Genomic DNA, 26,494 nt, shown 5'->3' with positions numbered 1-26,494 from the left:
TATAATAGTCCCTGGTCCCAGGAGATGAGACTATTGGTATACACGATATTAACACTGAGGCATTTTCAGATGGATATCATAGAGTTTTGTGCTACATAATCTTACTTGAGAAACAATCTGTTCTGATATGAAATATAGAGTGTTTGCCAAACATTTTGAACTTTACATAGACAACCAATAGCCATGGACTGAGGGCATCCCATAGTGCCTAGTGGGGGCTAATGAAGCACATTCATGCTAGCAATTTGAAGGTTTTTTTTGGAGTCAGCTCCTTTAGGGCAAAAACAAAACAAGAAACAGCAAAAGCAATAATATAGGACGAAACTGCACCTGTTATGAAGTGGTTCCCAACCTTTTTCCTTGAAGCCCCCCCCCCCCCGTGCATTACTTCAAATAAACTGAAATTAGAGTGTTTAATACATCTGTAGTCCTTTCTCATTCATATTTGATGATCTTTAACCATACACTCCTCCACGTTTGCCATTATAACTGCGTTCAAGGGGGAAATCATGGGGGATTTACAGACAGAATATCTAGGTGTAGAAAAAAATTAGAAACCAGTGCTTTACAGTTGGAAAGTGCAATGCTAACTATTAGAAAACTAGTTCGTTTTGCCGCCCACATATGGAGGTACTGCAGCAATGGCGGCCAATGTCAGCCCCTAGCCCCCGTGGTCTTAAAGCAGTGCAACCATGGATCTATTATAATTAACGGCCATTGGTCGGGAACCACTGTTTTAGAGGGACTTCAGGTCAGTGCCCCCATGGTTTCCGGAAGAATGAGGCTATAATTAGTCCATCGCTATTGACGGTATATGGTTCAATCTTAAAACAATGAGTGCATGGAGAAATAAAAAAAATGAATTGTGTTGGTTTGCATCTCAATGTGAAGTTGGGGCACCCAAATGCAGGGCATTGGAAATTGCAGGTGCTATAAAGATGATATAGTACAAGGATAAGTTATTAGCTAACTGCAAGCTAGCAAATACATAGCACTGTAATAAATGCAGTTTGGGTAAAAATGCAGAGATGGGCTTTTAAAATCCCAAATCCTTTATAATATTTAAAAAAAATGACGCCACAAAATCCATGAACAACAGAACAACATCACTCAAACAGGTGTGTTTTTGATGGGGGATGAACACGATGAACATAGTGGAAAGCTCAAAAGGTTGTCCTTGTTAAGATGCTGCTTCTTGTTTGATACACTGAACTGCATGGGGTCCTGACCCACGTGCATCGTTCACAGGACCTCTTTTGACCAATTACCACTTTGCCTCTCTTGGCTGTCTAACACATCAACATTGAGGACAAAATGTTCACTTGGAACCTGCTTGGAAGTGCTATGTTGAAAAGATAATCATTTAATTTAATCAGTGGTCATATGGGTGTAGTAAACTCAATCTGCGTAATGTCGATATATTGCAACAGAACAATCTTTTTTATTTCAGACTGGCTAGAATATAATGGATAAATATTGGGAGGGTAGAAATGAGATAGATCTACCTCCCGGTAGATTGTATTTGTGCAATGAAATTAAACTTGTAACTGTCCCACAAGATGAAACAATCCATATTCCTACAGTAATCCCACCGGCAGTTTCATACAGTGGATGTCAAATAGAGTTTCATAGCTACACCATTTCATATTTGTTTCAACCCAATATTTGTTGAAACCTGGAAAGCTGTGTGGCGCTGAAACTATGAGAGCCAAGCTTTTAGGTGTCAGATTTTGACAACACCTCACTGCTGCCAAAGAGTGAACAGCCCATCCAGAGCCTGACACTTTGGTACGAAAAAAATGTTCTTAATTTCACCTTTTTCTTCTGCCGCAGATGGGAGGTCTGACGCAAGATGTAAGAGATCCTTGACAGGACTGTCTGTCTCCCACTCTCTCTGTCTTCTTTCTACTGTAGGATTCTTTGAGACATTGCTTTTATGCTATTCCTGAACCCTTGAGTCAAATCTCTGTACAAACGCGATATTTCTCATGTAACATTGTGCTTTACAAGGAACAGGTTCGATTATGTGCATCACTAGACATATAGTTGTAACCAAATGGGAGGGCGCTAGGAGACGGCTGTAACCTTGAATAAATAGACTAGCGGTGACATCAAGGGTGACAGGTCGGAAAGCAGCAAGAATAGGAAAGCGACGCCTTTTACAGATGAACATGGGACTGGTGACCCCATACTGCTACATAGAGATGGAACTCACAAATACACAATCGTCTTTCTTTGTACGGCATACAGAGCTTGGGTTGTTGTAGCAGATGATGCTGCAAGATTTTTTTCTTTTCTCTGTAAGCTCCACAAACTTCAAGTACACCGATCTATTCTCGCCGCTTTCTATAAATGTTTTATTGAATCCATCCTCATTCAGTACCATTTATGACTATCACAACGCTCTGTTACCGTCATGGGGCAGGTTCAGGTCCCTCCCACTGGGGACAAAGAGGGCGACCTCCACTTTCCTCCCTACCTCTAACCGCCTGTTAAACAAATGACCATGTGCACTTGGACTATAACAGGGCTATTGCTTTTAATGTATTTATTGGAGCACGTGACATGTTGATTGTGGTGTTGTATGTCTGGCACTTCCTCTGCAAGTGAAGTTCCTTCAAGTTAAATAAAGTGAATTTGCTCTGAGTTTACTTTACCAAGAAAACATTGCAAATGCAGAAAATCCTCCAAATATCTCTGTATCTGTAACTAACTTAATAACTTCCCCCCCAAGCTCTGATTAGCAGAAGGCAGTGCTTTACCTATTAATTCCGCAGATATCTGTTTCTCATGAGCCGCCTGGTTTTTATACGAGACAGGCTATTTGTTTCGCAGATTGTTTAATCCACTTGTTGTGCGCACTGCGGATAAGACGAGGTCCCTGACTTGTTGTAATAGGAAGCATTGACTGGCCAGGCTAGCTTTTTTTTTTTTTAGAAAACATGTGTTGCAATTTATTTAAAAATGACTGTTTTTTTGTTTGAGACACCCACTCCTTTTAAATAAATTAATGAACAAATATCCCAACCTTTATTTCTACAATATTCTACAAGAAAACAGTAATAGACATACCCTGAGCTGGAGCGTCTCGACCCACTGTCCCACCACCTTGTACTCCGGCACGGACGAGTTGGTCATCTGGAACTGGAAAAGGTCGTAACGTCCTGGGGCGTCTCCGTTCTTGTTAAACACGACGGAGGTGTTTGCACTTCCTGTTACAGAGAGAGAGAGAGAGACACAGGTGCATGAGTTAGATGTGGGTCCCTGCTCTCGGTCTCTAATATGAGAAAAACATAACCTTTGACCCCCTGCTGTGTGGAGCGGCCCACACGTTCACAGGGGAGCAGAGGTATAGGTGTTCTCTCCTGTTAGTGCCTTCAAACAGCCTGACCTATATCTTGTACCTTCAGAAATAAAAACTCCCCATAGACCAATATAACGGCACCTCACCTGCTCCATATGTATCAGCACAAAAGCAACAGGAGAAATGGGTTTTCATACACTCTGCGGCTTTGTATTCAACACAGCACGTTATCCGGCCGCCTCGTGTTCACATCGCATCAAGCCGAGGATTTAGTCACCGATGGAAGTCCAAAGCAACTATTATTGAAACATTGCAGTGTTTTTGCATGTGTACCAAATAGGCCCTAGTACAGAATGTGAGAGACATGAAGATGCAAGTTTCATCCGCCTTTTGTGATGGGGGTAGGCTTAAGGCTAATAGGAAAAACAAGGCAAATGTAGCAGAATGTTGGAAGACAAATATATTAAAGAAACATGCCCCAGGTGAAAGGTAATCCTGCAGAGAAAATGCCAGATATCGAAGACTGTTTGAAAACACTGCTACTCCAACCAATGGTCACTAATCTTATGACTTCTTATGACTGGTTACTAGAACCCAACCTTCCAGGAATTTGTCCTTGACGTACATCATTCAATATCCTACAAACCATACCAAACGAGACATAGATTTATAAATGAGAATATGAATGAATACTGGGGCGGTATAATCTCAGTGAAACCTTGTTTGGTGCAGAGTGGATATTTCAAAAATACCCAGCGAGTGGATCTTCTGCATCATTAGGCCAACATGCGTATCACTATATAATAAATGTATTCATGGACAACAACAGGAGACATAAGGGGAATAAGCAGGTCAGCCAAAGCGTCATACGGGCCCCATCTGTTCGCAGCGTGGAGCAACCTGTCTCAAGCCGAGCTCTGAAGATGCCGCTAATTAGCAGAAAGACACCTGAAATAATCGTTTTCATTTTCAAACACGCAAAGGTCCTGGTGCAAGTCTCTTAATACAACAAAGGCTGAAAGCAGAGCCTGTAAATGCAAATGTCACTCAACGTGAGCCGTGTTTCAGAGCAGCTTGTGTGGAATTGCCCTAATGGGGAAAGTGGTTGTACTTTATTTTATACATGAACTCTGCATCACTGATGAGGTCCAGCCTGTCATGCGTGATGCTAAGAGTGTTGCCATGCTAAAGTATACAATACATTTTAGGCAAAGGCAAAGGAAATAATATAGAAGATAGAAAACCTGCTGATACTGTGCACATTTTTTGTCTATGGGAGGAAAAAAATGGAGACACCATTTTTGAAATAGGACAGGGGTGGGCTGGGAAGGGTATGGGGGTAGATGACACGAGCATGGGAATTAATGCATTATTATCTCAGGCTATAAAAAGTGCAGCACAGAGACCAGCGGCAGAGGCATATGTTCCTTTCACACTTTTGGGAAGGTGTTTTTTTTTTATACATTTGGAACAAAACCTGTGGCTTTTGGCTCGAAGGCCGCGACATCTTTTCCATTTAAAGACGGAAGGGAATTTGATCTCCCTCCTGTTTCTATCCAAGGACATTTGTCATCAAACATTGTTCAACAAAGTTTTAGACCAAGGACGCAGGTAAACAAGGAAAGGAAATGTGGTGAGAGAGAAAATGGAAAATATTCATGAACGCTGCATCTACACACCTCTTTTTTCAAAACAGCAACTTTATGATTATTCACTATGACAATTCATTTAACAGTAAAACCATTGGCTTTTGGGTGGCAGTGGCTCAGTCGGTAGTGCGTAGTTTCACTAACTCAAGGGTGTGATCTCAGTCTCAGTGAAAAATGTGTGTGTACGTATGTAAGTAAGTACTTTATTTGTCATTGTACAAACGTACAACCAAATAGTGTCCAGGTGTCAGTCCTGAGCCGCGCTGCCACTGTGGGTCAACCTGATCCACATGTTTTTGGAGGTCGGGCAAACTGTAGCACCCGGAGGAAACCTTGCTGGCTGTCTTCAGTCTCCTCTGATCCTCTTAAACCGTGCAGCGCCTACTGGGTTTGTCCCTGTTTCAGAGCGTGGTGTCCTGCACTGGTCAGCTCCACCTCCTCCTCCTTTCTCTTCATCCTGCGGAGCTCCCTCCATTCCACAACTGTCTTGAGAGAGTCCATAATGGGGCCATTATGGACTCTCTGTAGTAAAAGAAATCCACCGAACCCCACAAAAAGACTCACAAAAGTATCCAGTAAAACAATGCTATGGCGCCGGCCCCTGCTGGCTGCTAGTTACTTTCGGCTCAGTTACCTCTTTTATACTTTTTGCTTTTATCTTTGTTTGTAGACGTGTTTTTTGAGATTTTCTTCAAGTGGACTGTACATTGTGCGTTTGTGCACATGGGAAGCTGCTTTTGTTTCACTTTTCCCTTTTATTTGTGATGTCTTCGGCACTTTTGGGATCCGCGTCTCCTTCTTGTTGTTCTTGTTGCCACGGTGACACACGAGGTCCTCTTGTTTATTCACGGGAGCAGCTTCTTGGACTCAAGGACTCAGCTCTCATGCATGTGGAGAGGCCGGTGATCCCCGCCGAGATACGCAGAAAACGCAGAGGCTACAGAGGTGGACGCAAGAGGAGAAGATGGCTACCCTCAGTGATCCTGGGTAATGTGCGCTCCATCTCGAACAAGACCGAGGAGCTGGCCGCACTCTGAGTGATCTTCTAGAACGCCAACTGTAACAAGTGAATTTCTCCTTTGTGAGATCAATAAAGGTTTATCTTATCTTATCTTATCTTATCTTATCTTAATGTGGAACACAGACACTCCAGTGTAAGCATATTAATACATGGGTGAACATTTCCTTCCTTTGGCTGTGAATATGACTCTGCTTACCACAACTTACTACTATGGACATATTACAGATTCAAAACTTATTTGCTGCATAATCTTCATGTTGATTTTATAATGTGACAGGTAATATGTGTCCAAATTTGTATTATTCTTGCTCTTATATTTGTCCATCCAAATAGACCTATTTGTCATGACTGATATGACGATTTTACACAAGGTGACCATTCTAACCCGAGACTACAATTATATGATGACTTTGCAAATTAAATATCTCTTGAAACATACACCATTAGACATTAAAATCTGCTCTCTACTCTCCACCTTTAAAGCAGTCACATAATTTGACCGTGAAATCCATCTGACACAGCAGAGAAGGGAGACGTTTTAATAAAATTGACAGACAGGCTATACCCAAATCTCCTTTTTGACATTGTGACACTATTGTGTATTATAGATGTCTGCTCATGAGATTTTAAGTGGCCATTTTCATGCTGATTAAGACCGCTGTTCCCGCGTCACCTGCTGCCAGAAAGAAAAGAAAAAAATCCCGAAATGTCCCTGAAAGCCACATTACCAACTCCACACAGAAGTCAACGCTCACATCAATTTTAACTAACTGTATGCAAATGTCTGCACAATAGGGCCACGTGCAGATCACAGAAAGTCACAAAGAACAAAGTCGATGTGCACTAGAAATCCTTGCAGTCGCATTTGAGGGGACTTTATTGTTCACATGAAACCTAAACTTAGACGCAGTGGGTGGCTGTTGCCTCCTGTCACTTCTGCCGTCACAAAACATTTGACTTGTTGATGTGGTGTATAAAGATGTTGACACGGTATTGACTTCTGTGTGCTAAAGCTTTGACAGGGTTGTTGTCTCAAAAGAAATTATTTACATGCAATTTCTTGGCGGTAGCTGAACCTTCTTCTTGCAAGTATGGGTATTACACTAAAATGATTGGCGGGGGAAAGTTAGTCGACTGACACACAAAGAGGCATCGGCAGAAAGAATGCAGATGGCCTATCTGCTTTTCATTTCAAATGAATCGCCCATTCAGTAATGCAACGGCGATGACAGGGCACACTCCTCTGAATAATTAAGTTCCGATTCTGGTTTAGTTTGAGAATCACTGTGTATTTTTATTTTATCGCAGATATTTTCAAGGGAACAAAACGGCAAGAGTTGACTCCTTGCTGAACGCGTTGTGTCTCAGATGAAAGATTTATGCATTTGCATGTGGCTGTGAACTCACACATGACAGGAGTGCACGGCTGCTGCGCGGTGTGGGTGGACCAGGGAGCCTCTGCTGCGCTTCTATCACATCATTATTCTTCCCTCTTTAAAGCCTCTCTCGCCAGACACAGAGAGCACAGTGGGGAGAGCAACACAAGAAGGCCCAAAAATCCGCTTGCGAGCACACATTCGTTTAAAGTAATGCGGTTTACCAGCTTTAACCAAGAAACAAATTAACCCAGGCCTAAACCACAGCCTAATCCAGTCCAAACCATGATACGAGATTACACCAAGGATTTAATCAAGAATAAACTGCTCGCAATTTACTTTCTGTTTTCCAACCAGGGTTACAGAGACCTCTGGAGACACACGGCATAATTAGCAGGCGATACGTGGGATTAAAAAGGTGAAAGTTTATAGTGTTTAAAAAAAAAGATGTTTTAGTTGATTTTTTTGTTTAGTTAATATTTTTTTGAAAGAATCAGTAACATCCTTGAGGAGTGGAGTTTGGTACCCGGAGCATAAATGAAAGACGAGCAGCACGCCAGACTAAAAAGGTTGAGGCTGCGGCTTTACAGCATAATGACACAAAAGGAAGGAAAAAACATGGTATAAGGATAATGGAGAAGAAATTCATTTTTCTGCTCTGTTTTCAAGATCTTATGAATGAAATGCGGCTTTTCATTACTGGTTAGATTAGAGTCATGACTTATCACATTGTAGTACCACAAGTGCCAAGTACCATGCTATTACTGCTACAGCTGAACCAGGAGGAGACCAGCACAATACTTAAAGGACTCAACCAGGATGAACAAGACAAGTCATTGGGAAGAAACATAGCTCTGTGATCGCAAGTGAAAGATTCCTGAGTCAGACAAGAGGAAGTTTTTGCACCACCGGCAGCAGTACCACCGATTTAGAACCATTGCAATAAGGTGGAGCGAGATACGTCTGACAGTAACCTGGACTTGGCAGTAAAATGGTGCAGGAGCGGCATGTGTAAAGGCAGCAAAGATAGTGAAGCCCTTATTTTGGCCCAGGTGAAATGATCCTCTATCTTTGTCAGCTCAGGGAGGAAAATCCTCCCCTTGAATCTGCTGAAAGTAAATAGCAGAAAAATCCCTTTGTGCCGCTCATGCAATTACCACTATTGGCTTTTATTCACCTGAGAGAACGCTGCCATTGCAGCTGCTGGAGTTAGCGCTTTGTTTGTTAGCTCAATAAGAAAAAATGGACGCAATTAAGTTCTTTCTTTAATGAACAGCGCAGCATTTTATAGTCAATATTAAAGCCTGCTTTACTGCCCTCAAATACATTTTGTTATTTAAAGGAAGCTGAAGCCTAAATTGGAAACACCGCATTTTCTATCTTGTTTTTACCTCTGAGCTCGTCAGCCGATCTCTGAAGGCTAATGGATAATCACTCCCGCTCTTCACTGTCCCATCAGCACTATCTGACATAATGCAACTACTGATCACAACTCATTCAGAATTTCTTCTTCTTTTGAGCTGTTGTATGTTGGTCTTTTTAACCATCATATTTGAGCAAAGCTATACATCACATTATACTTGTTATGGAGTAGTACATTAATCCAAAAAGGATAATACATTTCTATTGCGTTGATAACCTCCAAAATTAAAAAGAAGTATAGATGCAATAAATCTGACTGCAAATCCAGTAGGAGAGTAGTCAAAAAACAAATTAGATTCATTTTGTTAACTGTTTTGTTTGACACATTTTGTAATGTTGATGAATATTATTTACTTAGGCCATGCATCACAGTGTAGCGGTGGTTTCGTAAGCCACAAAGTAAGTTAGAAATTTTTAATCAAGCCACAAAAGCCAATAAATATTCATTATACTTAAATATAGCAGCAGCAGCACTTAAAAAACAAAACACACAAACAATGTAAGAAGTGTTAAACTCGTGTTACTATTGGAGTGTGACACAAGTGGCTAAAACCTTAAAATAAGTAAAGCAAAGCAAAGCAAAGCAAAGCAAAGCAAAGCAAAGCAAAGCAAAGCAAAGTAAAGTAAAGTAAAGTAAAGTAAAGTAAAGTAAAGTAAAGTAAAGTAAAGTAAAGTAAAGTAAAGTAAAGTAAAGTAAAGTAAAGTAAAGTAAAGCAAAGCAAAGCAAAGTAAAGCTTAGTACTGTTTTTGAATCAACCATATTATTCATTATATTATTTTAACATATTCATGACAAACATTGTGGAGTCGAAACACATTTGGACAATTTGAATATTTAAGTGGCGCTTTAGAGTCAATGTCTGGGTTTGATCCATGCGTGAACACACACTTTTCTTGCTTCTTTATATCTAATCCCATCTGTACATCCCAGCTGCTTTCAGACATGTACAAGGAAAAACACACTTCTGAAACTAGGGCATTTTTTTCTCCAAACTTTTTATGCTGATTTCTGTGCAAAACAGACCAAATCATATGTGGAACATTTTGTGAAGCCATTGTGTCCTTTTTTGTTTGTAATAATTGCTGTTGTCCATCCAAATAGGCCTATTTGTCACGCTTTTGTCTGGATTGAAATCCCTGACCTGTTTTGAAAAGTTTTAAATCAGGACCAAAATCATGGACACATTTACCTCTACAAATAAGGGTAATTATAATCATTCAAACATATTATTTTATATTTTATCAAAAACAGTGAGTTGGCAAAGAGAAACTCACACCAACATTTGCCACATCAACATAAAATTATAATCTATCTTACCTGACCTAAAGACGCTCAACATTTAGAAAGGAAAACAATCAGTGAAGTATAAGCATCGTGTAAGCATTGTGAGTGTTTTCCTTTAGACAAACATGGAAATTGACAATTAGTACATATTGTAACGTGTTTCTCTGAGCATTCATCCACAGATCCAAAGGTCAACAGTTCAAATCTCAGATCTGATATGCCAGTGAGCTACATTACGATTTTTTGGAGGTGAAGCAAAGAAGACACTATGCAGTTTATACCTTCCATTAAATCATGTCATAAAGTCCATCTGCACTTAAAGAGATAAGAAGCAAACGCAATTTCTGCAGGTTTATTAAAGATTGTGTAAAGCATATAACACTTTTTAAAATGCCAAGACATTGTCTTTTGCTCATTGAACTAAAGGCTTTATCACTTCGGTCTCTGTGGAGGTGTGAGTGCGTGCTGCATCACTTACCATTGAAGCTGGCGTTGCGGATGTACTTAAGCAGAGTCTTGCCCTCGGCAGCTTCCATCTGTGGGCACACAGACGGGTGGTCTGGGCACAGGTCTCGGTGCATGTCGTGGAGCGCGTGGGCCATGGCGTATACTGCATCAATTACAAACTGAACCTTCCCCTCCTGCTCGTACTTAGAGTCAGTCCCAATGCGCTCCTGACCTGACAGACACATGAAAAACAACACTTGTTTTATTTCATTTGACTTTTATGTTTTACTTATTGCTTTCCTCCTATAATGCAAAGATTTGACACATTAATACAAAGTCAACACCAAAAGTGAAAACTCTGACATATCAAATGGTAAACAGAACCATTTGTATTTTGTGGAAGATTAAATATCTAATTGGTGATCAATAGGTTATTCATTCAAATTCATTTAGCGGGGAACCATGTTGTGTTATCATTGAAAGAATTCCCAAGAGCAAAACTTGGGAAATATCAAGCTGAGCTGCCAGACACACACCTCAGCCTCCCATAGAGTCCCTGTGATGCACTGCGGCAAGTATGTGCTCCTGCCAATGTGTAAGGTGAACAAAATTACTCTGAACTTTAGCAACTCTCTCATTGACATTGTATTGTGCTCTTCAAAAATGCTCTTTTAAGTGCTTTCTGGCACATTGCTCTTTCACTATTTCAACTCCCTGCCATACTCTACTTGAATACAAAATGCACATCTGCTGCAATTTTCCACTTCTTCTTTGAAACTGAAGTTACTTTTGGAGCTAATTTTCATTCTTCAAATCAAAGCTGCAGTAATCTATTCTAAATAAATGAGAGGAAATTATGTCGATTACTTGTAATAATCATCATTGTGAACATAATTATAATGTTTTCAATCCAAGACAATGGGAGAAATTCATCATCGTAACAAAACTCAGACAGACTCTTGTTCACAGAGCAAGTTGCTGAATATGTAAAAGCAAAAGATTGTGAAACTTAAAAAGAAGGAGGTCAGCGGCGGCCATGTTGACATTTCAGTGCATTTCTTAGGACGAGACCAAAGATAACCTTTTTGTGAATGAGCGGCAGAGTTCTGTATCGTCTGTTATCGCAAAAGCCTTTAGTATTTAGTGTTTCTAAACTTTAGTAGGAGCTTGTGTGGTTATGGTCGAGTAAAATGTTTAATAAAAAAAGAATGCCATGTTAGTTGAGTTAAGTAACACTAATGCTGCATCTGTATCAATTTGGAAAGAATGGATATTTGGTGGTAACATGTGTCTCATGTTAACTAATTTTTTACTATTGTAACATAAATACATGTAATATAATATTCAATATTGATATTTGAATATCCATTTTCACCTTCAAAACATTTTGACTACACCTTTGGGCATATGATGGGTACATTATTCTGTCTTAAACTTGGCCCAAGCGCCCAGTTTCACATGAGGTCCAGAGACATCGACTCAATTCTTATCTTATTGGCTCTATAAACCACCACAATCCATTTCAAACGAAACAACAGTATTTACATCCAAATCAGATGAACGGTGTAGTAATTACAACCATTTGTATGTGTACCTCCCTGTTTTAAAGGAACAGGCCACCGTTTTTCCATACTGAGATATGTTCTTGCCTGAGCTTAGACGATTTGATGCGTACCTGTCTGGTCTTTGTGCGTGCGCTCAGTCACCCAAAAAGACCAAAGATGTTGTTAGCATTTAGCCTCTCCTCCTCACTTCTATGGAGCCAACCTCGGGTGAAGATAGAAGTGACCAAGCTCTTCTACGTTTTCCCACGCAGTAATATCTTCAATCCTAATGAATTCTGAAGATATTACTATGCAGACATCGAAGTGCTCCTATGCTGTTATTACGCCTTACAATAGCAATTTGTGACTATTTTGTGTGACTCTACTTGGATCATGTAATTGCTCACGTAACCATGTTTAAATAGGGAAAATGTGGAAGAGCTTGGTCGCTTCTAACTTCACTCCCGTTTGGCCCCATAGAGGAGCGGCGGAGAGGTTTAACACTAACAACATCTTTGGTCTATTTGTGTGACTGATCTCACGCACAAAGACACTTGTCTAAGCTCAGGTAAGACCATGTCTCAGCATGGAGACAGACGCACAAAGACCCAGAAAACCACACATGAATGTGGTGGATGATCGAAGAATTCTTTCTCTGTTGAAGAAAACCCCTTCACAACAACAGGTCAGATCAAAAACACTCTCCAGGAGGTGGGTGTATGGGCGTCAAAGTCAATAATTAGAGAAGACTTCACCAGAGAGAATAAAGACAATTAACCACAAGGTGTACACAAGGTGTAAACCACTGGTGAGCCTCAAAAACAGGAGGCTGGTTAGAGTTTGCCAAAGCTTTTACAGTTCTGAAACAACAGACAGATGAGACAAAGATCAACTTTGAAGAGAATAGTCTGGACAAATAAAGGATCTGCTCATGACTCAAAACATACCACCTCATCAGTGAAACATGGTGGTGCAGCATCATGGCATGGGCTTGTTTGGGCCATTGGAACTGGTTCCCTTGTATTTATTGATGATGTGACTGTCGACAAAAGCAGCAGGATGAATTCTGAAGTGTTTGGGGCAATATTTTGTTCTCGTATTCAGCCAAATGCTTGGATTTCGCTTCACAGTGCAGACGGACAATGATCCGAAGTTACTGCCAAAGCCACAAAAGAGCTTTTTAAGGCAAAGAAGTGAAATGGTATTCAATGGCCAAGTCAATTGCCTGACATGAATCCAATTGAGCAGCATTTCACTTGCTGAAGACCAAACAGAAGGGAAAATGGCCCAAGAACAAGCAGGAACTGAAGACATTTACAGTAGAGGTCTGGTAGAGCATCACCAGGGATGAAACCCAGTGTCTGGTGATCTCTATGCCTTCTAGACATCAGGCTGTAATTGACTGCAAATAATTTGCAACCAAATATTATAAAGGAAAAAGTTTGATTATAATAAGCGGATTTGGCATTTCACTGAGCGCAAAGCATGCTGGTCCAGGTTAAAGGTCAGGACTACGCAGATCGTATCCCAAACTGTTAACATGACCGAGTGTGACATAAATATTTAATATTTTGAGCATTGAAAATCGATGCTTTAAAATAATTCTGTAAGAAACGGGGACACAGTGTTACTGGGAAGAGAAAAAGAACTCGTGGCCCTTGCTAAACCAATAAAATAAACTGTTGTTGTATTAAGTAAATAGACGTATCTGTTACAAATAGCATTACTAGTTAGCTATATGTCCAATTTACTAATTTAATCCATTCGTCACGACGTTCTGGATCTTTTCTTTCAGTAGGAAATGTGATGAGTACGTATGCTGGCTCGCATGTACAACGCTGTGAGATTCTTTTTTTGCACTCGTGAATAGAGCAAAAATCTTCCATAGTCTGATTAAGTCCACGTGAACAGTCGCACTGCAATGGAGAATGAATGCGAACCTGGCATATCACCGTAAAACAACCGTAAATGACGTAATAGACACTAAATAGCCGGTTGTTCTACTATGATGGTGGGTAGTTGTGAACTTTGACCGGAACATTACCGCGCATGCGTACTGACAATGCTGATTTGGCTTATTATTACTTCGTCCCATTACTTTTGGTCCCTTAAAAACTGAGGCTCACATAAAACGCTTGTAATTCCTGCACTGTTCATCCGATTTGGATGTAAATACCCTCAAGTTAAAGCTGAAAGTCTGCAGTTTAAGCACATTTTGGTTGTTTCATTTTTAATCTTTTGTGGTGGTTTATAGAGCCGAAAAGATGAGAAATGGGTCGATGTCCCAATATTTATGGACCTGACTGTATACAGTATATAAGAGTACTACTTTTCGATATCCCACATCATTACGCAGCATAAAACTGAAACAAATGTTTATGCCTGACTCTTGGGCCCCAGGTTCTCAGAGCCAGGTGGTTCATATGGCACAAATATGTCAGTGATGTACTGAAGGCCATGACGAGACTTGTACACAAGAGGAGCTGTTTAAAAGTTTGTTCTTTGAGTGACATTAAATGAGAGCAGACACTGAATACTGAACTATTATGGCCATATTTCCTTGTTCTACTCAGTATTTGCTCGTATCTATTTGAGAAGGAGCGGGGAGTTCAAGAACAAGCTGAATGTGGAGCCATATATAGCTGAACTAGAAGAAGACAGTCCGCATTGGAGGATGATACTGTATATCATGGACTGAATATGCCCTAAATGCGGGCCTCTCACTGTATGAAAGTAATTATCACTAATGCTTGAGTAGAAACCAATTTGCTGCTAAAATAAGCCAGAGAGAAGGTGACTTTTCTCGACAATGTAAAACACTGGTATTGGGCTCAGCAGCAGTCGACAGTAGAGTGTAATAGTAATATGTTTTGGACACGTGGTGCGCTGTGGGTCTAATAATAACCGTCCCCGCCTGCACCCGCCGGCACCAACACCTGGTGCTACAGTTTCGCTGTGGAGACCAGAAAAACACACTGGTTTATGTGGAACAAGTAACAAAGGGTCAAGAACATTGCTGTCTGACACACGTGCATTACTCTGACCAGGCAGTGGGTGGCAAAGTGTGGGATAGACACAACTGCAGGTCTAAAACATGGCAATCACTAGTGAAGGACTTTGGTGCTATATGGTCACTGTTCAATAGTTACCTGTGCACTTTCGATTTGTATCCTCTTTCTTTGACGCGCTGAGGAGCCGACAGTTGAAGTTTTCCTCCCAAAACTCAGCAAACCACACGTTTCTCCTGTTATTCTCAAGGGTCAGCCCAGTAAAATATTCATCAAAACCTGTAAAAAAAAAAAAAAAACACAACAGTAAAGTAAAAATACTTAGATCCGGACCAATTTCAAGTCTCCGGATCAAGGCTTGCGCACAATACACGGCCAAAACATGTCGTTCACTGTGTGCAAGGCAAGCAAAACATTACAGGCCTACTTCATCAAAATTTCATTGTGGTGGTGGTTCCTCTTCCTCCCCAGCCCCAGAGAGCCGTAATCACTTCTTTCATCTAGGAAATGGCATTAATTAAAAAGCAGAAAGCCTGATAAATAAGGCAGGGAGTGTAAGTGGCGCCACACAGACTGCAGCCCGGGGCGGTCAGATCCTGCAGGTGTACATGTTCATAAAACCTATTACAGCGGATATCGATGCAGCTCGAGCTGTGCGTGATCTTTACATGATTTAGGTGAGATGAATTAGCTGGAGGAGAGATTAACGGCGGAAACAATGCAGGTTGGAAAATGCCTGTATGCAGAATTTTTGCTTTGTTTAGTCTGTAATATGGGTCAGGAAATGCAATAGGGACGACATAGAGTGAGATTTATGGTCGAAGAGACTGTTTAACTTTTATATGGAAACAAGGCAAGAATCAGGGTTCCTTTCTTCTGTAGTTTCTGTGTTGCCCACCCCCGATAATGTACGCTACTGAAATAAATTATTCCTACTCAGCTCTTTCTAATGTCTAAAATTAAAAGGGCCTGCACCAGTTCAGCGGCAGATGAAGGAAGTTGAATTTCATTTGCAAGAAGCAGCTCCAACTCATTTCTAGCTCTCACAAACCTTTCCACAAATCCCCATTCTTCATGTGCATGAATTTATATGCACATTAAACAAAGTCCAGGCCGTGACGGGAAGGTGAGGATCTTACTCTCCCTGACCATGTGCTTCATTTTCACAATGAGCACTTCCACTTCATGTCACGCTTCTACAGCCCCGTGAGCCGCCATATTAAACTGTCCTTAACTTCATGCAGTCTACAGATACAGTCTATAATCTGTAGTCCCCACGGCCCTGTGGTCCCAGGCCCTGATCACTCGGGCTGGCCCAGGGCAGACCCAATAGAGCATGCTGGATGAGAGGAGAATGGTGCGGCTGCATCAGTCACAGCCCTGCTGCTGCAGCGTTGAGTCAGCTGCTTCAGAAAGGGCCTGGTCAATTAATGTGGAATTAAGACAAAAATGTGCTTTCTTGAAAAAGTAACTATCAAACAAGATACAATCTAAGATTGTTCTCTCATTATTACAGTGCATTAAAGCCACACCGCGTAAAATTTCTCCCAATAAACACAATTGAACTACAAGCATTTATTTCATGACAGATATTTTCATCACTAAAAATACCTCAGAAATGCATAAACAAACATGTGCTTTTGCTGTGACATGACCGGGAGTGGGTACGCCTCCAGCTCGTCTCCATGGAGATGTGACTAAAGTCAGCAGAATTTGAGTTTTTAACAGGTTCGATCCTCATCCAAATACATTCTTTGATTACCCACAGCAAAAATAGCATTTTCTGTGTGTGTTCATGTTTTGTATTGATGGAAACAGTATAGTCCAAAATGTTACGCAGTGTGCCTTTAAGTTATACAAATATTAATATCAGACACCCTGTCCAAAGTTTGTGAAGCCTGTGGTGTTTATGGGGCTTCTACAACCAAGAGCCAAGATTAATCTGTGAAAAGACTCAATCCATTTAGTTACTAGGCCGCAAATAGTGAATAAGACGACAAAGACTCCATATAGATCATCATCTCCATTAGAGGGACATTCCAACTTTCCGTATTAGTATTTTCAGTTTTATTTCTTAATTCTTTATATTTTTTTACTTTTTCTGCAGTGCAGAGAGAGAAGGTGCTCAGTGTTCACTAATCAGGGCTTAATGACTCAGCTGATTTTCTCTTTAAACAGTCCATCAATGATTTATGGTGGATTAATAATATTCTTTCTGCCTCCAGAGTCTACATTGTCCTGGACAGACCTTCCCTAATTAAGGAGGGCTTTATAAAACTCCAGACTTTAAATTTCTACCATTATAACATTGTAATGATAAGTGCTTAAGCTACAGTGCACCGAATCTAAAATGGACTATGCTCTCTGGGAATTAGAACATGCTGTGTCCAATGCGGCAGTACATTTTACTAATTTGCAGCTCCGCTTTGTTTGACCCACCAAATCGGAGGCTATTTAACTCCTGAGCACAAATTTAAAAGAGGCATTCATGCGGGAATTAGTGACAGGGAAAATCAATGAGTATTCTGCAAGTCTTATAGGCGTACCAGCCGCTCAGTGTTTTGGTAAGAAGAAGATTTAAATCTCCATTGTAAGCAGGAGGAGACAGTCACAGCATGGAGAGGCAGACAGGAGCGATCAGACAAGTTAAAACTCACACTTATGACAGCCAATAAAGATTCCTTGAGGCTGTATTAAAAATTTAAAAAAAAACATGTGTAATGTCTATGTCAGTGTTCTGTAAAAGCTAAACCAAACACATTTACTGTACGAGTTGTGTGCAGCCAATTTGTCCAGAGTCACTTTAGTCCTGGTCACGGCCAAAAGCAGAGACAAGGTCAGACTTGTTCTCCCAGGATCGATGAAAGTCGTTCTGAGAAATGCAGGAAATTGCTAACTTGAGTAAAAATAGATGAGGTGCAAGAGACCAGGAACACGGGGTAAAGGGTGAAAGAAGTGTTAGCCTCTGGAATAAATTTAACACTGGCCGGGTTTTGAGCTTGTAAATCTGCCTGGCATAAAGAACTTCACATGTAGTTTCAAAATGGGACGACACTGGACGACACGGAACAAAATCGCACCTAAAATCACAAAATTACACGTTTACTATGTCATGTAAAAAGTGTAAAAATTGTTTCATTGGATTGTTTTATTAGACAGGGTAGCAGGGTGTGCATAGTGTAAAAGGGATTGAAGAGTGGGAAGAGACATCCAGCAAATTGTCAAAGCTGTTTGTCATGATGCTGAGGCTGGTAAAACGTCCACTATTATGCAGCCTGAAGCCTTAACCACTAGGCCATTGTAATTTTGCTGTGGTATTTACTTTTATTTTGATTTTTTTTTTGCTACAATTGTGTTTGTTTTAACACATTTACCCAGCTTTCTGTCGTCTGCAGCCCCCTCTCATTAGCACAGCCATATGCCGTTTCTCTCCAAATTTATTTGTTGTCTGTTTGTAATCAACACCTGAAGCATTTGTAAGTAAGAAGTTGTTCTCTGCAGAGCCTTTTTTTTTAATTTTTACGGAGTTTGTCATTCATTAAAAGAAACAAACAAAAGGTAATAAATACACTGACAAAAACGGATCTCAGTAAATTGTGTTTTGGGGACTATTACCGGATTCCCCTTCATTCTCCTCCTCATGAAATGCACTGTGCTGCAGTGAACGTACCTCTAATGGAAGAGCGCTTGGGAAGGATGGTGATGGCTCCCGTCGCGACGTCTTCGAGCTGGTGGATGGGGGTGCTCTTAGCGCCCCAGCTGTCAGAGCCAATCCACAGGAAGTGCCCCACCTGATTGGCCCGCTTGGTCGCGTTGAGAATCCCCCTGGAGCAGAGACAGGTATAGGTTAGAAGACGAGACAGGAGGTGAAGAAGATGAACCCTGGTAATATGTGGGCCTCAGGAAAGAAAATTAGATCTTTCGGTTGATTTTTATATCAGCAAATCTAACCAGACACCAAGCTTATAGTGTCTTACTCCACTGCCTGATCAAAAAAGTCACCTCAACAACAACAAAAAGATAGCTTTAATTACAGATGTGGCATTGTTTAAATAAGCTTCTTCAATGTCAAAAAGGTTATTATTCTTTTTTCCCTCCGTTTTTTTCTTTTTCTTTTTTACCAAGATCTTGTATTGACGATGGGAGAGTGTGACCACTGCACAATTTGTTTCCAGCACATCCCAAAGATTCTCAATGGGGTAAAGATCTGGACTCCGTGGTGGCGCATCCATGTGTGAAATTATGTCTGATGGCTCCCTGAACCACTCTTTCACAATGTGAGCCCGGAGAATCCTGTTATTGTCCTCTTAGAATACACCTGTGCCATCAGGGAAGAAATAACCTGGTAATTCAGAATGCTCAGGTCGTCAACTCCTTTTTTTTAGCAAACAGTGTCACTTAAACCTAGACCTGACCAACTGTAGCGACTCCAGACCATAACGGTTAATTAAAGAACTAAGTAACTCGTTTACCTTAATAAATCCTTTTCGTAGTCCCTCTGGGGGTAATACAAGTGTTAATGGGATGATTGTGGGGGGTCTCTCATCTCCCCCTGGTGTCTCTGGCCAGAAAACCACAATTGCAACTTCCCTGCCTCCGGGTCGAAGGCGCAATACACACTAATGGAATCACAAAGAAGAAGCTAACAGGCTAATGGGCAAAGCCAACTGTGGGCTAGCACCGCTTAAACAAGTCTGAGTGAAAAAAATTATCTCCATTATGTAATTGGATGTACAATATCCCTCTCTCCCAAATTGTCTTTTCTGTCAGCGTAGTATCTACTCTCACGGACAATTAATGAGTAAAAAAATGCAACATGCTACGACACCTGCAGTGGCGCTTGTGGACTCTATGAGTTACTTGGTTCTGCTTTAAATCCAGGTGATAACTTTTTTGGGGGTCAAGCAGTGTATATGCTCCCTCATTGCTGCAAAAGTGTGAAAATTGGTGGCGAAAAAAAAGGTTTCATGAATGTGTGATGTTGAGCTACTTCATTATCAGTAGCATCATTTTAATAAAGTACATTTTGAAATTTATTTGAAGATGCAATGCTGTATAATTTAAGTATATAAAGCTTACACTATCATACTTTTGATAGCCAGACTCAAATTCGACATCATGATTAAACACATGATCAAATATCAAGTCAATCAAGTCACAAAGCTATATTACATTTCTAAATAAATAAGATTATATTTTTTAACCCTTTTTTTGTTTCTCAGTACTGACACATGGTGGCTGGATGCTTGGCCAAACCTCACCAAGGCAACAATTACTGTCAGGAAAAAAAAAAAGCAGCTTATAAATCATCAACCTGGGGGGAATGTATGGCTGCCAACTACATCAAACTAGTTAATCTGTGATTTTACAGTTCTGACGATGCAAGCACAGAAAAGCTTCCGGCTTATCTTCGGGTGTTGGTGCTCCTAGATTAAATACATTAACATATCTCCTCAATCCCAGATATTTACCGTATGTCTTCGTCACTGGCAAAGATGATGATGGCTCGAGCGTGTGGAGACTCCAGCAGCTGTTGGACGGCCTTGTCATAATCCTCCAGCTTCGGGTTGTGGGGGATTTTGAGAAACTGGGCGATGCAGATCCCACCTGTGTAATGGGACAGACGGGAGAGGTGATAAGCTAATGATGAAAAGTAGCTCTTCTCAACACGGCAGTAATATGCAAAAATATTTATATCTGAGAAGTGTTTACAGAATCCATTATCATAATTATAATTTATCTGATAAATTAAAAGGTTGGAAATTAAGGCTGCACACTGTATTGCCAAATTATTGTCATTGCGATAGGTGACACATTGTCCATGAATGTGTAACCACACTTGGATCGTGTAACTACTTACGTAACCGTATTTAAATAGGGAAAATGTAGAAGAGTTTGGTCGCTTCTAACTTCACCCCCCGTTTGGCCCCATAGGAATATGCTGGGAGACATCTTTGGTCTTTTTGCGTGACTGAGTGCCCGTACAAAGACCAGACAGGTACATATCAACTTGTCTAAGCTTAGGTAAGAACATATCTCAGTATGGAAAAAGGGTGGCTTGTTCCTTTAAGTCTTGTGTGAATACAAATATATATATTTTTCGCCTCACAATATCCAGACCCCCCTTCTAGAACCGCCTCCTTAACGTGGTGGATGGGTTTTGGGCCATGATCCTGGATTTATGTTGTCGAAGGCTTTGTGCCACTGGTAGTGTCTCCCCTGGCAAACAGGTGGGTCAGAAGCCCTTTATGATGAGAGACTTGTTACTTCGCCGGGATTGGCACCGCCTCATGGCTGGGCCTTTTCCCATAGGGCCCTGCCAGGCTGGACCCACTTGTTACTGGAGGAGCCATAAGGAGCAACAAAGCGACCCAGGATCTTACACTGCTTCACCCTCGACCTGGCATCTGATAAGTGGTGGAAGACGAATGGGTGGATTATCATCATCAGTTAAAGGTGTTTTTAGATTGGATACCAGTATTTACAGGGATTTCATGTGTTTTAGTATATTTATCCATCATAGCTCATTTTGATAAGACATTTGCACAGTAAAACATAAATATATGGGGAATTCAAAACACATTAGTTTTGTGTTGTTTACGGCTTCTTTCCCTACAGTAATGTGCATTGTAACACTCAAACTGTGCTCTCCAACAGAGTCTTTTCCTCACAGTGAGTGTTATAGGCAAATCTGCTGGAGCAAATCCAATAATCCTCACCAGCCGGGATGACATAAAGCTACACATTTCACATTATGGATCTGAGTGAATCCAACAGGAGGCCATTGACTTTCCATTTCAAGTCATTATCATACATCTCTATTGGAAGTCGAACCAATCAGATAACGGACTGAAATAAAACAACAGTGAGGATATTAATGCGGGCAATCAATCATGACGTGGCAGGTCATTGCTAATGAATCTGAATGGGATGAAGATGTCAGATGGCTTCCATGTCTGGGTGTTTGGGGCGTACTGTTATAATGTAGCTTCTTGCAGTTTGCCTTTTTAAAGGAACAGGCGACCGTTTTGACATACTGGTATATGTTCTTACCTGAGTTTAGACGAGTTGATGCGTACCTGTCTGGTCATTGTGCGTGCCCTCAGTCACGCAAAACGACCATAGATGTTGTTAGCATTTAGCATATTCCTATTGCTCTAAACGGGGGTGAAGTTGGAAGCTACCACGCTCTTCAGGAAAGAACATATCACAGTGTGGAAAAACAGTGGCCTGTTCCTTTAATGTCAGGAACTCAATAATGTGGTGATATTTTCCAAAAGAACCAGCTATGCACCAGAAATGAGAGGGTATGCAAGTAATGTCCCAGCCTAGCAACCGCATAGTGACCAAAGCCAAATGAGTGTTCCATAGTTTATTATTTGTTTTGACACTTACGAATTTAATCATGATTTGATTATGATTGATTTTATGAATTGCAGAGCCCTATCATCAGAAAAAGGACTTTCATCTAAAGCAGAATAGGGAAGCGACCGGCTTTAAACCACAATTAAAATAGTACGAAACATGTTTCTCCCATGTCTTACTCAAGAACTTGTTTGGAGTATGATATAAAAAATAATTAGCTTGTAGTTTGAAAAATATAATTTTAGTAGCTCATTAAAAAGGTGACAGTTAAATAAATAGCCCCTCAAAAATGCATAATTACACTTCAATGTAGCAATTACAGGAACTCTGGAGTATCACATTTGAAGCACTGATTAAATATAAAGATATGGTCTACAGTACTGTATTGTACCAGAGGTCTGCGCTAATGGAGAAGCTAAGCTCTGCCCAAACAGATTAAAACTCTCCCACTCAGGCTCTTACCCAATAACCTTCAGTCTGAGTCTTAATGAATGCAGGAATGGAGAAAGCTCCAAATTTCCCGTCTCCTCAGCCTCATTACTTTGATATAAACAGCTTTTAGTTGGCACATCGCACATCACCAGTCGGTTAACTGCAACATTTCTTAAGGCGAAAGACTGCAAAATGACAACTGCACGACCTCTTCTTAACAGCTCATGTCATTAGCATCGACAGACACTTGGTTACAAGTCATGCCTAACAATGTTTTGTATAGAAAAAAAGTTCAATGTAGGCCTGCACTGGATAGAAAAACATGTGCAGTTACTGACTGCTGAAAACTACTTTTCCATAGAGGCACTTTCTTCTGCTCAATCAGTCTGTGCTTATGACGCGTAAATAAATTAGTAGTAGCTTAGACCGTGAAGACATTTGCACATTTAACACAAAACGTTGTCAGGTCACAAATCACTTCCTGTTACCAGTAATACTTAATGTGATTTTGTGCCTGTTCAAGAGGAATAAATAATGGACAAAATTACACTTTTGAGACATTATTAGAATTGTTTCCAGCAATAGCAAAGATTGGCCTAGAACAAGTCTACACAATACTAAATAAAAAAGTAACACAAATCATACTGAATGCAGTTCTTTAAATAGCTGCTCAAGTTTGGCCGGCAATATAATTTAAAAAGCCACCAGCCTTTGTATTTCCTTGTTCAAAGCTATAGACAAAGAGTGCACCAGCTCTGAATCAGTGGCCAAAAAAAGCTGCTGTAAACCAGGTGGTGGGTTAGATGTGTGTTGCAGCTCTATGGCTCTATCATAGTTCATACAGCTGTGCTTCTGCTGTATCGCTGTATCCTGTTAAAGCGTTACACGGTGCAGAGGCTCAGGTTGGTGCTCTCAAAGAGGAAGCTCTGTCTCAGTACAATAAGTTCTTTCACACAAACAAACAATCAAACAATCAACGTAACTGTGCACTTTAGGCTTTATAATTTATATGTGTTGCTTTATAGAGTGTGCAAATATCAGAGTAATAATTGTTAGTGCTAAGCAGGGGTTCTCTTCTCATATATGTCCGGCTTTGGTGTTTACCAAAAATGTGTACAGGAAAACTGATTGTCAAATAAGTGAATACATATTAAAAACACATTTAATTATAAAGCATGTTTTTGGAGGTTGGGGAAACCGGAGGCACCTGGCTGCCTTCAGTCTCCTCTGATCCTCTAAAAAGGTGCAGCGCCTCCTGGGTTTGTCCCTGTTTCAGAGCGTGGTGTCCTGCACTGGTCATCTCCTTCCTCTCCCTCCTGCTCCACAACTGTATTTCACCATCTTCTGGGAAGATCTTAGTAGTTAACCTGTTTTATTCTCCAGTGAACGTCCATTAGTCAAGGACAATAGAAGGCCTGTGTGGCTTAGCTGTGAGTCCCGCCCGGATACCTCCTCGTTTGTCCCTTTTTTGTTTCCTGTAGCGCCTCTTGTGACGCCTCCACTGTGCTGCCTCCACTGTGCTGCAGGTGTGGGGGGCTCTTGGTGCCTCTTCAGTGTCTCAGAAGAAGAAATGTGTAGGTCTCAAATGGGTTTAGCTGATTAGCTAGCTGTTTTCTTCAGGACCATTATTGACTCTTTGCAGTAAAATAAAATCCACGGATGCCCCCAAAACACGGCAAAGACGTACAAAAGTATCCAGTAAAACAATGTGAAACACTGAAACCACAAATGCAGTTCGCAGAAATAGGCAAAAAATGCAGCTGTACCGAGAGAGAGAGGGAGGTTGCTGCCTGTTTAATCCATAATACACTTAATTCAGATTCGTCTGAGGTCGGTCCCAATGTTACCCAATTAAAATCTTCTTTTTCTTTTCAATAAAGTTGATTCTATAGCACACTCTTTGAAAGAGATACACAGGCGCACGCAGGTTAAGAGGTGGAGGTACATGAATTCTGCCTTTTTTGACTCTGCCAGGGATTTTAAATGAAATTAGAAATGTATCACCGAGCCTAATTATGAATTTATTAATAAAAAGTTATGCCACATGAGTTACAAGCACCTTCTTGTTGGACGCAGGTAAGTCCCCCACACTATAATCTGGAGGAGAGTGGTGGTACAGGGATAATGTAGCTGGATTGACGCTCTCATGAAAATGCATTAAGTCTATTACAATACAGGCCTGCAGGCGTGTCGAAGACTTATGGCGGTTTAACAGTCTTGAGTGGAGATGTATTATAGGTCACAGCAGTCGATAATACTGGCGCACACCACCACAAGAGCCACTGATGAAGATGAGGGGCATTTAGCGCTGCTCTCCTTAAGTCTTTATAGGATGAGAATGCTCCAGGCTGTGGGCTCCCCTATAGGCAGTAGACTGGAGGCTCAGCAGAGAGGGCTAAATTATTGAATAACTGTATAAAGAATAGCCCACACGCTGTCCGTCAGTTATTTTGTCAGTCAGTAAGTCAGTGAGCGGGTTGGGCAGTTCGCCAGGGGGCAGGCAGCGCTCAGACCCCAGGAGGAAAAGGCAGCAGGCATGTTGGAGTGAGGAGGGACTGAGAAATGTCAGGTAATTCTTACGACAAGGTGCAAGTTTTAAGAGTGGTTTTATGGACTGACGGGGAATGTTACAGTCGGATGATATATGAGGTTAATATGCTGAGGCTACTGAGGTGGCAAGTTTTCCAGAAACTGTAGCTCTTTCAGACAGAGCACACTTTTATTTGACAATGTTTTGGAGTAAAATGCAATCAATTATGGGAAGTAGTAGTAGCAGAAGTAGCAGCAGCAGTAGTAAGAATAACAATACCTTTTCGGGTGATATATAAATATTTAAAAGATCTAATATATTCTTCACTAAGGCTCCAAATGCTTCATTTATTTCAATTAGAAAAGTAATTTGTAAATGTTGCAGTACTTCTACTTCTACTAGACGTTTGGTATAACTTAACAAGATCGTGACAGTAACTAGGAACACACCATTTCTACACTGGTATCGGACATCGGAGTTGATCCTGAAAACATACAGTATTTATTATCGGTTCCAATAATGGAAATTACCGACACTTAACCAATACTTGTTTTGGGTCTCACCATTTTAAAAACACAACTTTCACCAACTTAATTTATTTAACGTCCTTTTGCTCACCGCACAGACACGTGTAGGTAGCAGCCGCATGCTAATGCTCGTGGTGATCAAGGCTGGGGCAGGAACTATGATCAGATTAACAATTTATGATTGTGCAGGGTCTCATTTGTCCAGGTTTGTTCCATAGCAGAAAAAAGTTTACAAAAAAATTATCTGGACTGAGGTATTTTAATTTGAACACACACAGTCTTTTGTCTTCTGACCAAAAGACTGTTAGCAAATTCTCTTGGTTTGACAACGCATACCCTCCAGAGATGGAGGAGGTAGACAAGTCATACCCTGTTTTTGCAATCAAAGGTCATCAATCAACCAAGAGGTATAAAAAACAACAACAGAGGTCTAATGGCATGTCCAGATGACTTTCAGCAAAGTGTTGCAACTTGTTAAATTAAATGTTTTTGCTTTTCTAGTTGTGACAGATTTGATTCTATCATTTGACAATAGTGGATCCAAGGATGGTAAATTATTCAATTGTAAAGAAAGAATAGCTCAT

The 26,494-nt window shown here is 40.7% G+C and overlaps 1 protein-coding gene across 1 annotated transcript in view; it reads right to left on the bottom strand.

Annotated features, from left to right (window-relative positions):
* LOC306964492 (metabotropic glutamate receptor 7-like) overlaps positions 1-26,494 on the bottom strand; it is a 91,372-nt gene that overhangs the window by 19,096 nt on the left and 45,782 nt on the right. The window contains exons 3-7 of the mRNA XM_079558502.1: positions 20,528-20,663; positions 18,727-18,881; positions 15,198-15,335; positions 10,536-10,736; positions 3,073-3,212 (exon numbers count right to left, since the gene is read on the bottom strand). Coding sequence (XP_079414628.1) covers positions 3,073-3,212; positions 10,536-10,736; positions 15,198-15,335; positions 18,727-18,881; positions 20,528-20,663 — 770 coding nt within the window. The remainder of the gene's footprint in view (positions 1-3,072; positions 3,213-10,535; positions 10,737-15,197; positions 15,336-18,726; positions 18,882-20,527; positions 20,664-26,494) is intronic.

Source organism: Gobius niger (assembly GCF_951799975.1).
Source record: "Gobius niger genome assembly, chromosome: 6".
Taxonomy (NCBI): Eukaryota; Metazoa; Chordata; class Actinopteri; order Gobiiformes; family Gobiidae; genus Gobius; species Gobius niger.
The sequence above is the reverse complement of the archived record's forward strand: the minus strand, read 5'-3'. Positions and strand labels throughout refer to the sequence as shown.